General features: G+C 35.9%; 2 protein-coding genes across 3 annotated transcripts in view; both read left to right on the top strand.

Moving 5' to 3' along the window:
- The first annotated feature begins 120 nt into the window (after positions 1 to 120).
- dck (deoxycytidine kinase) lies at positions 121 to 6,527 on the top strand. Its single transcript, XM_058757145.1, has 7 exons — positions 121 to 320; positions 836 to 951; positions 2,816 to 3,009; positions 3,181 to 3,328; positions 3,424 to 3,539; positions 4,185 to 4,284; positions 4,694 to 6,527. Exons 1-7 carry the CDS (start codon positions 230 to 232, stop codon positions 4,718 to 4,720), a joined length of 792 nt encoding a protein of 263 aa, XP_058613128.1. The 5' UTR covers positions 121 to 229; the 3' UTR covers positions 4,721 to 6,527.
- A 146-nt stretch (positions 6,528 to 6,673) lies between these two features.
- Positions 6,674 to 11,522, top strand: part of slc4a4b (solute carrier family 4 member 4b) — a 51,342-nt gene continuing 46,493 nt past the window's right edge. The window contains exon 1 of one of the 2 annotated variants that reach the window (XM_058757143.1): positions 6,674 to 7,264. In XM_058757143.1, coding sequence (XP_058613126.1) covers positions 7,248 to 7,264 — 17 coding nt within the window. In that variant the 5' untranslated portion in view covers positions 6,674 to 7,247. The remainder of the gene's footprint in view (positions 7,265 to 11,522) is intronic. The other variant, XM_058757142.1, reaches the window with a different exon arrangement.

Here is an 11,522-nt window from a genome sequence, read left to right as displayed (position 1 = left end):
AATTTTTTTTTTATAAATTACTATAATTGGTTCTCAAGAGGATTTTTTTTTGTAATAATAAAGAGGTGTTGTGTGTGTAAAGCACATGCGGTTTTGAAAGCAGCTGTTTCCGGTGGGAGGAGCTTGAAGTTTAAGCGCCAGAATTTAACGTACCGCCTGTTTCTCTGGTAACTGACTGTAACTGTACTCAGTGTTATTGTACATTTCTGCAATATTGCTTGAAGATAATATGTCTCCCACAGCCAAAAGAGCCTGTCCCAGTCCTCTGAACGACAGCTTGGAGAAAAGACTGAAACGCATTTCCATTGAAGGCAACATTGGTAAGACATTCATTGTTTTGTTTTTTGTCAGTAGACTAACAAGCATATTTCATCGCAGGACATAGCCACTGAATGCCACAAATCTAGTTTTTATAAGATTAAAATTACCTTTCATAGTGAATTCTGATTGTGCGATTAATGTCCTGGCTTTTATGAAGAAAATAAATATTTAACATATATAATGTAACTTATAGGCTGTTTCGAGACGACCTAGACGAACAATTCCTCTTATGAATGCGTGATTTTTATTATAATGTTTTTGAAAATATTCGTTTTTATGCGTGTTCTGACTTTTGGAAACTTACATTTTGCTTTTAAAATAAAAAATCGTGTTTAAATATAGCGGAAGTTGGGTTGTGAATAATGGTAAGGCATCTCATATCCGGCCAAACAGCGTTTTCCTGCACTTTCTGAGAGGTTATTTGACCGTTGTGGAAGAAATTTCTATCGTTTGTTCTTGTATTATTTCTTAACGTGTTTAAATATGATTTTCATCTTATATTTTCCTGTTCTAGCTGCGGGTAAATCCACTTTTGTTCGCCTGCTGGAGGAATATGATCGAGAGTGGGAGGTAGTACCGGAACCCATCGCTAGATGGTGCAATGTACAAACTCACCACAACGATCATGAGGTACAGTCAAAAATACTGTAAACATAGTAATATAAAATATGATTCTTTACGAGTGCCTAAAATGTATTAAAATTAATTCCCTCAAAATATGCATAAAATAGGTCTTATTAGAGAACACAATGTCAAACAAAGTGGCATTTATTTTAAAGAAAGTTAGCACAAACACACTTTTCAGGTAAATAGTAGTTTCCGTTAAAAGCAATTCCCAGAATTGCTCAGTTCTGAGTGCAGATGGCACTTGGTTTGATGTTTTTTGTTATCTGCACTGACATTCAGACACAAGTATCAATATTTTTGTGGTCACTGTTCGTTACATGTTTACTGTATTGTGTGAGTATGATAAGTAGGCCTGTAATGCAGCGCTGTGATGGAAACGGCTCTGGCAGACACTCATCCCCCTGGGAATTAGCAGATGGTTTAGTCCTGAACAGCTGAGCACTCAAGCAGAACAGAGCTGCTGCTTCACACACTTACTACTGATAAATATAGTGTTAGGTCAATTAAACCTTAATTGGAGTTTGTGTTTTCTGCGGGAGAGGCCTTATCTCTCTCTTAAATGTGTCAAGAAGCTGGTCTTTATATCTGTGACACAGTGGACGTGAATAGCATTTGACCCACTACTGAAGTGTCAATTAAACCTATATTAGCACGTTCGTTTTCTAAATGTCACTGTCCTCTTGCTTTGTGTGAAGGAGACTAATCTCACATTAAAAGATCATTTATATCTAATAATATAATGTCTATTTCTGTAATGTGGCTTTATATTAACAGTTTATCAGTCCTTGCATGATGCAAACTGTTGCATTTCTTTTTAATCATTTTTATTTTTAATTTTTTCATTACTTTTAATAATATATCGGTGTCGTTTTTAATCATTTTTATTTTAGTTTTAATACATCAAGTTAAAGTAAGTGAAAATAAGATGTTGCCTCGGCAACTCGCTGAAATAAAATGTTTTTAAAAAATATATATATATTTATTATTTTACTTCAAGTAGCAGATTTAATGGTTTAAAAAAATGTGTATTTAACTGTACCATGTTGATCAATATTGGATATTTAATCTTTAAAAACACTAATAATTTAATAATATATAATATTATATGACTTGGCTTTATAGAGCATTAATAATTAGAATATAAAATAAACAAAAATATAAATAAATGGTTAAAATAAAACGAATATATTGATCAATAGTTGTATATTATTTAGCCATAAAATCAATATTGTATATTTAATCTTTAAAAATATTGTGATGAATTTTGGTACTGAATTTTACTTTTAATCTTTATATGTACTTTTTTTTTACATTTTTTTATCTGTTATTCAAAACATTTATTACACAAACATGTACAAACATATTTCTCTCTCTCTCTCTCTCTCTCTCTCTCTCTCTATATATATATATATATATATATCTTTTAACATGCATTCTTTTTTCTTTTTTTTTTTTTAGTTTTGAACAGCTGAGCACTCAAGCAGAACAGAGCTGCTGCTTCACACACACACACACACACGTGTGTGTGTAGATAGATAGATGGACAGATATATAGATAGATAATTAATAATTAGAATAAAAAATAAACAAAAATATAAATAAATGGTTAAAATAAAACGAATATATTGATCAATAGTTGTATATTATTTAGCCATGAAATCAATATTGGATATTTAATCTTTATAAAATAAAAACAAATATAATGAATTGATCAATATTTGTATATCTTTATCAGCCATATCATTCTTTATTTATTTATTTATTTATACACATACATAATTATCTGATCAATTTCTATCTGGAATTTGACACAAATATTAGACGCCTAACAAATGTAGCCCAATATAACGTGTATGTGTTTGTTCAGGAATTGACCACCTCTCAGAAGAGTGGAGGAAACGTGCTGCAGATGATGTACGAGAAGCCCGAGCGCTGGGCCTACACCTTCCAGAGCTACGCCTGCATGAGCCGCATCCGCTCGCAGATCAGATCCACCAACGGCAAGCTGCGAGAGGCTGAGAATCCGGTGCAGTTCTTCGAGCGATCCGTGTACAGCGACAGGTAGACTGCACCTGGTATTAATATCCGTTATCAAACATCTGAAATGCGTCCCCTCGTTTCGTTGATGAAGGGTCTGTGATTGTTATACAACCGTCATTATGTCACAAAGTCAAATAAATAGAAATATCAACTAATCGGCTTACTTTAATCACTTTGATTGTTGTGTTGCAGGTACATCTTTGCCTCTAACCTCTATGAAAGTGAGTGCGTGAATGAAACCGAGTGGGCGGTCTATCAGGACTGGCACAGCTGGCTGCATAAGCAGTTTGGGAAGCACATTGAGCTGGACGGCATCATTTACCTGCGGGCAAAACCAGAAGTATGAACACACACCCAGATGAGGCCTTTAAAGTGATTCTGCTGTGCTGTGAAAAAAAAAAAAAAAAAAGTAAACGAGGCGATTTTGTGTTTCAGAGATGTTTGGAGCGATTGCATTTGAGAGGAAGAGATGAGGAACAGGGAATTCCACTGGAATATCTGGAGAAACTCCACTATAAACATGAGTGCTGGTTACAGCACAGGACTATGAGGTAACACACACACACACACACCAGCCATTATAGTGTCTTCACTCAAAAAAAGCATTTTTAATTTAATATAATTTAGCCATGTAAATTTATATAAAATGAGAAATTATTACAAATTTATTAATTGTAATAAATATAATGATATTTTAAATGCATTTACTTTTTAAGGATGTTAAATGAAACAAGATACAAAAATAATTATACATTTTCATTTTTTACATTTAGATATTTTTGTTAACTTATGGATGTAAAATATATTATGTATAATATTTTTATATTATAATTTATAATATCTACTAATTATATATAGATAGATGAGTAGATATAGATACATAAATGTGTATACAATTATTATTTACATATTTTTGTTAACAATGTAAAATGTAATTAGATTATACAAAAGAAATTATTATTATTATTATTATTATTCATTTAATTTATTAATTTATATTTAATTTAATATATGAGCTTTTTCAAGGATGTAAAATATTCTTAAAGTAATTTCTATTATATATATTTTTATTAATCTTTACTCAATCTTTTTTAAGAATGTAAAATGTAGTGAGAAAAATGTAATTCTTTCTAAAATGTAATTAATTATATATTATAAATAAATGATACACCCTCATTGTGCATGTGTGTGTGCAGTATGGAGTTTGAGTATCTGAATGAAGTGCCGGTTCTTACCCTGGATGTCAATGACGATTTTAAAGACAACAAGATCAAGTGTGCTGATATGATTGAGAAGGTATGACACAAACAGTAAAATAAAAAACTCATCATTCTGTCTTTTTTTTTTTTTTTTACTCACCCTCATTATGTTTGATGATTCTTAGAATGACATGGGGATGAGTAAATGATAAATTTATATTTTTGTTAACTAGCATATCACCCAGAGCATGTGATGAGTGATGTTTGTCAAATGTGGTGGAACTGAAGTTGCATCTCATGATGAGATCGCAATACATGGTCCATTATATACTGTGGAAAAAGCATGTTATACATGATTTATACTCTAGACACACACACTTTGTGGCATCCACACACATTATTCCTAATGTGGAACACACACATTTTCTCTGCATGCCCATGAATGCATCACACCATGCATTAATAAGTGTATTAAAGGTTTTGTTTTTTTGTTTTTTTTTCCCCAGGTGAAGGAATTTCTGAGCACCCTGTGATTGCAATGAGAAAAGAGATTATTGGACGAATAATGTAACATTGTGGTTTGGTTTTTTTTTTAATTGTTTGTTTGTTTTTACATTTTGAAACGAAGAAATTTTGTGTGAAACCGTGGTGTCCATTTAGCACTTATCAGTGTTTTTATTATTTAAATTTGTTTACTTTTCTACTTCATGTATTAAATAATAAAAAATAATAATAATCACCTTTATTTCTTTTAAAGAACAAATATAAGTCTTCTGCTCACCAAGGCTCCATTTATTTGATCAAAAATACAGTAAAATCAGTAATATTATGAAATATTATTACAATTTAAAATGACTGTTTTCTATTTAATATATTTTAAAATGTAATTTATTTCTGTGATCAAAGCAGAATTTTCAGCATCATTACTCCAGTCTTCAGTGTCACGTGATCCTTCAGAAATCATTCTAATATGCTGATTTGCTGCTCAAGAAACATTTCCAATTATTGAGTGTTGAAAACAGCTGTGCTGATTAATATTTTTGTGGAAATTGACTTTTTTTTTTTTTTTTTTTTCAAGATTTGTTTGATGAATAGAAAATTCCAAAGAACAACATTAATTTGAAATTGAAATCACTTTTGATCAATTTAATGCATCCTTGCTGAATAAATGTATTAATTTATTTTGAAAAATCTTACTGACCCCAAACAATAATATGTATATATGTTCAACCATTCTGCATTAATCAAAGCATTCTTTGTGTGGTTTAAAGGAATAGTTTACCCAAAAGCAGCTGAATCATCGTTCAGTCTCCCTCATGTGCTTTGAAGCCCGTATGCAGGAGCTGCATGAGGGAGAGTGAATACTGAGTGAGGGCTTTTTGGGAAAGTTGTTCCTGTGAACCAGTGTGTGATACTATGAGGTGCGCAGGTGTGTTCTGATAGTCCTGAACGGCCAGTTGGTGGCGTAGTTCTACAGCCCTTTAAAAACAAGAAACTTATGCTATTCCTTGAATTTTAAGTCATCATTTCCTGCCATAAATTAGAAAGAACTGAGGTATTCACAATCCTTACTCAGGATTTTAAGTACAGTAAGTACAACAAGGTTTTCATGAAATGTGTGAAACTTGAACTGGATGACTTTCTTGGAGTTTTTCTAAATGATTTGGAACATTCTACTAAATGTTGAACAAGTCTACAGTACCAAATATTTGTATGTCTGCAAGAATCAGGTGCTCAAGAAGCATGTTTATCTTTAGGGGTTTCATGGTTTTGTAAATAGAATCATTATTCAAGGAAAGGTTCTTATAGATAGATCTAATTTATGTTATATCATAATAATCTTATAATGTGTATTGATTTCATTTATATACTTAAGTCATATTACTGCGCATTAAAGCTTATCTGAATATTTCCAACATTAAAACCCAGTTTGTTTATTAAGAGTTATAATATTGTTATATTATGTATTATTTTGACTATATTAATTTACAAATTTGGTACATCATTTAGAGAATGTAGTTAATGTTTTATATGTATCATGTATAATATTCATATATACACACACACACATATACACTAGTCAACATTTGAAGTGGATCAAAACCTTTCAACAAAATTGTCATAAAACCAAAATGTGTTCTTGTCTTAGGACAACTTTGATTAATTTTTTGATCCACTTGAAATGTTGACTACTCTGTGTATATGTGTGTGTGTGTATATATATATATATATATAAAACCTAACATTTAGATATGCTTTTATATATATGCTTCACCTTATAGTTACTGTATTTCTGTGTGTGTGTATCTATCTATATATTCAATATATGTATATGTAAACACATTGCTTGCTAAAGTCCTGCTACATGACATAAAATAACTTCAATTTTATGCTTCACCTCATCATATTTAATGTGTATCTGTGTGTATATATATGGCCTATATATATATTCAGTAAATATATATGTATATGTAATCATATACACTGCTTGCTACAGTCATGTTGCACAGCATAGAAGCAAACTTATGCCTCACTTACGCGTATTTAATTGAATGTATATGCTGTATATATTGCAGAAAGGTTTCCTAACTGTGAACTTGAGTATTTTTCAGATGTGTTCAGCCTGTGCGCTCAGTGTTTCGGTGCGGATGCAGGGATTCACTGTTGCATCTCACATGCTGACCTCTCGTGTCTCATCCTCCCACTGCTGCGTCACGCCGGAGGAGGGCGAGATCTTTAAATATGGAACAAGACTCAAGACGAGCGCGACGCGACGCGAGCAGGTTTACGCGCAACGTGGAGCGTTTTCCGACGGGACGGAGAGAGTTCGTGAGCCTGTTGCGTTATGACTGCTGGAGTGACTGAATGCATTGTAGTTAGTAGAAGCAGCAGCGAATTAACTCTGGCTCCAGACAAACAGAAGTGAGTCTCTGTATCCAGACACGCTGAACTTGGAGCCAACTCGCACTTGCGCGTATTTTGAAAGTCTTTCTGAAGCCTGGACGCACTTTAATTCAGCGTAAGGAGAAATAAGAGCGTCTCTGGTAGAAGACGGTCAACATGAGCGACAAAAACAAGTGAGTACTTTTATTTGCATGTAATCTTCCCAGTCGAGATCGGTTGTGTTTCCATGAGTGGATTGAGAACAGCCCTCCCACCCTGGATCTGTCCTGCTTCTTCACCAAAAAGTAAAGGTGTAACAGTATCCTTCAGGACAGAGCAACAGATCTGCTCCGAGTCTGTGCGGTTAGGGCTTCAAGTTTCAGGGACGGAGGTTATTATCTATTAAAGACATTAAACTGGGCATTTGCATACGTTTGACAGCTCATGGACATCCTAAAGGCTCAACATCATTATGGTTTCTTAAACTCTAATAGGTTCTAACAAGAAATGAAAACTCTTTAAAAATAAAGGTTGGTATCAACGGTTCAGTGTAGAATCTTTCTATTGCATGAAAGTTTCTTTATATTAGAAAAATGTCCTTTAGATTTTTAAATATGTTCTTCTCTCAAAAGATAATAAGAATAATTATTCTGTGGTTTCCTTTTAGAAATTTTATTTTTAAGAGCATAGAAGTGCCATGCGAGGTTCCACAGAGAACTTTTTAATTTATCAAATTTCTGGAAACTAATCTATGAATTTGACACTTCAGAAACCAATATGTTGAACCAAAAGCTGTTTATGATCAACAAGAAGAACCAAAAGTGTTTAATTTCATCAGAGAACCTGTTTAGTTTTCATGATCACCTTTTATTCTCCGCTTATTAACACACCATCTGCGAACCTGGTGCCTCAGAACCCAGAAACCAATATGCTGAACTTTAGAGAGCCAAGAAACAAGTGTTTAATTTCGAACCTGTTCAGGTTTCACAATCACTTTTTGTTCTCTACTTCTTTAGAAAAACTTCTATACTAAAAAATTTAGAGCCTAGAAGTCAATATGCTGATCTGAAGAACTCTAGATAACCGAGAACCATTTTGCCTAGAACCTACAGCGAAACATCAAAAGCTTGTTGGTTCTCTGGAGAATCATAAAGTGTTGGGGAGTCATTTGAGGTTCTATAGAGAACTTTTTATTCTTCATTTCTTTAGAGACAATCTGTGAAGTTGGTGCTTCAGAACCCAAAAACCAAATAGGCTGAAACTTGAGGAGCCAAAAACTGTTTTTGATCAGCAACAATAACCAAAACTGTTTAATTCCATCAGAGAACCTGTTTGGGTCAATATTATTGACTTTTTTAATACATATTAAAAAAATATGTATTTTTGTAATTTCTAAGATTTTGGGGCCCAATGGCTCCCCAAAGAACTATAGCAACTCAAGAACCTTAGAAACCCAAGAACCAAAACTGCTTCTTGACTGAAGAATCAAATCTCTGAAGAATCAAATCTTATAAATAAAGACCCAAAAAGGGAGTTTTCACATTGATGCCATGGAAGAACCATTTTGGGTTCCTCAAACTTTTCAGTGAACAGTTCTTGAACCAGTTTTCTTTGTACTGAGCACATTTAGTAATCTAAAGAACCTTTTGTGGAAATGAAAGATTCCATGGATGTTGAAGGTTCTTCATGGAACCAAAGATTCCAATAAATAACTTTTTTTTTTTTTTTTTTTAAAGGTGTATAACAAGTAGATGGTTCTTCACTGAAACCCAAGAACTGTCTTTGTTTTAAGTGAATGAAATATCTCAAGGGGTCTCCAGAGGCCGATGGTAGGGGTTTCCACCCCCGACACATGATGTATGATGTAGTTCACTCTATTCATTCTAATGTTACTGCCAAGCCGTGCTGCTTTAAGTCGCCCTCTTTACAGGTTCCCTGAAGCCATGGCTTGAGCGGTCAACGTAATCTTTTTCCAAGAAGCTCCTGTCAAAACCAATTAGCTCCTTAGCGTCCAGTAGCAATGTGTGCGTCGCTTAGCGTTCCAGAAACCAGTGGCTGATATAATGCAGGGGATTCAATCTCTTTTTAGTTCAGTGCAGCTTGTGCTGTCATAAAAAAAACCCAGCTGCCTGCAGGGATCAGATTTTTTGACCAATAGGGCTCTTCAGATGTGAGTGAATGGATCATGTGGTGTCTGGTTTCTTATGCAGTGCTTAAGACATTTTGATTTTCACATTTTAATAAGCACAAACTTTCATTGCTGGTAAATTAACCCTCACAATAGTTAATGAATCAGAATCAGAATGAGCTTTTATTGCCAGGTATGTTTACACATACGAGGAAATTGTCTTCGTGACAGAAGCTTCCACAGTGCAACAGAATGACAGCGACAGAACAAAAAACACAGATAATATAAAAAGAAGAATTAAAAAAATAGAACAAGTAAATAAGGAAATTGACAATTGTATGTACAGGTATATAACAATAGACAGTTGTATGTACAGGTATATTATGTGCAAATTGAAATGTAGACCAAGTATGCGTGTTAGATAAATAAGTGTATGAATAGTGTGTGTTCCACAATTATTGTCCAGTGTTCATGAGATGGATTGTCTGAGGGAAGAAACTGTTCCTGTGCTGGTCGTTCTGGGGCTCAGAGCTCTGTAGCGTCGACCAGACGGTAACAGTTCAAAGAGGGAGTGTGCTGGATGTGAGGGGTCCAGAGTGATTTTGCCAGCCCCTTTGCTCACTCTGGATGAGTACAGTTCTTGGAGACTGGGGAGGGTTGTACCAATGACTCACTCAGCAGTCCGGACTACCCTCTGTAGTCTTCTGAGGTCAGATTTGGTAGCTGAGCTGAACCGGACAGTTAATGAAGTGCAGAGGACTGATTCAATGATGGCGGAGTAGAACTGTTTCAGCAGCTCCTGTGGCAGGTTGAACTTCCTCAGCTGGTGAAGGAAGTACAACCTCTGCTGGGCCTTTTTCACAGTGGAGTCTATGTGATTGTCCCACTTCAGGTCCTGAGAAATTGTGGTGCCCAGAAATCTGAATGACTCCACTGCAGTCACAGTGCTGTTCATGATGGTGAGTGGGGGGAGTGCAGGGGGTTTCTCCTGAAGTCCACGATCATCTCCACTGTTTTGAGCGCGTTGAGCTCCAGGTTGTTAAGACTGCACCAGACAGCCAGCTCCCTAACCTCCTGTCTGTAAGCAGACTCGTCACCGTCCTGAATGAGGCTGATGACTGTGGTGTCATCTGCAAACTTCAGGAGCTTGACAGAGGGGTCTTTAGATGTGCAGTCGTTGGTGTAGAGGGAGAAGAGCAGTGGGGAGAGAACACAGCCCTGAGGAGCTCCAGTGCTGATTATGCGGGTGCTGGATGTGTATCCTGTTGATCCACTGACAGACGGAGGTGGGCACGGAGAGCTGAGTTAGTTTGGGCTGGAGGAGTGTAGGGATGATGGTGTGAAAGGCCGAGCTGAAGGCCACAAACAGGATCCTCACATAAGTCCCTGGTCTGTCTAGATGTTGCAGAACATAATGCAGTCCCATGTTGACTGCATCGTCCACAGACCTGTTTGCTCTGTAGGCAAACTGAAGAGGATCCAGTAAAGGTCCAGTAATGTCCTTCAGGTGGGCCAGCACCAGTTTTTCAAAAGACTTCATGACCACAGACGTTAGAGCCACAGGCCTGTAGTCATTTAGTCCTGTAAATTTGGATTTCTTTGGGACGGGGATGATGGTGGAGCGTTTGAAGCATGAAGGGACTGAAGCAGCTCCAGTGATCTGTTGAAGATCTGTGTGAAGATGGGGGCCAACTGGTCAGCACAGGATTTCAGACAGACTGGTGTAACACAATCTGGGCCTTTTTTCCTTTTCTGCTTCCAGAAGACCTGGCGCACATAGTCTTCACTGATCTGAAGGTGTGGTGGAGAGGGGGGTTGCTGGAGGTGTTAATGGTTGTGTGGAGAGGTGTTCAGGGCGGGTGTGGGGTGTTTTTTCAAACCTGCAGTAGAACTCATTCAGATTCTCTGCCAGTTGTTGATTCTCCACAGTGCTGGGGGATGGTAGTTGTAGTTGGTGATCTCTTTCAGACCTTTCCACACTGATGCTGAGTCACTGGAATAGAATTGAATCCTTATTTTTTTCAGAATAATTCCTCTTTGCCACTCTGATCTCCTTTTCCAGTGTGTATTTGGCCTGTTTATACAAGACTTTGTCCCCTTCCTGTAAGCATCTTCTTTGGCCTGACGGAGCTGTCTGAGTTTTGCAGTGAACCATGGTTTGTCGTTGTAGGTTAAATGAGTCCAGGTAGGAGTGCACATATCTTCACAGAAACTGATAGAAGATGTTACAGTTGATTAAAACTGTGATTAAAACAGAGTCCAGGTGTTGTTGCTCAGTCTCTGTGATCAGATCAGATAGTTTCTTTAAAGCTGAGCTCACGTGC

Source organism: Onychostoma macrolepis, chromosome 21, assembly GCF_012432095.1.
Source record: "Onychostoma macrolepis isolate SWU-2019 chromosome 21, ASM1243209v1, whole genome shotgun sequence".
Lineage (NCBI taxonomy): Eukaryota > Metazoa > Chordata > Actinopteri > Cypriniformes > Cyprinidae > Onychostoma > Onychostoma macrolepis.
The sequence above is the reverse complement of the archived record's forward strand: the minus strand, read 5'-3'. Positions and strand labels throughout refer to the sequence as shown.

Excerpts from the sequence above, each read along its gene's own strand:
- dck (XM_058757145.1), top strand. The coding sequence starts at position 230 with ATGTCTCCCACAGCCAAAAGAGCCTGTCCCAGTCCTCTGAACGACAGC. Across the intron at positions 321-835 it reads TTCCATTGAAGGCAACATTG|CTGCGGGTAAATCCACTTTT; the intron begins GTAAGACATTCA and ends TTCCTGTTCTAG. Across the intron at positions 3,540-4,184 it reads TTACAGCACAGGACTATGAG|TATGGAGTTTGAGTATCTGA; the intron begins GTAACACACACA and ends GTGTGTGTGCAG.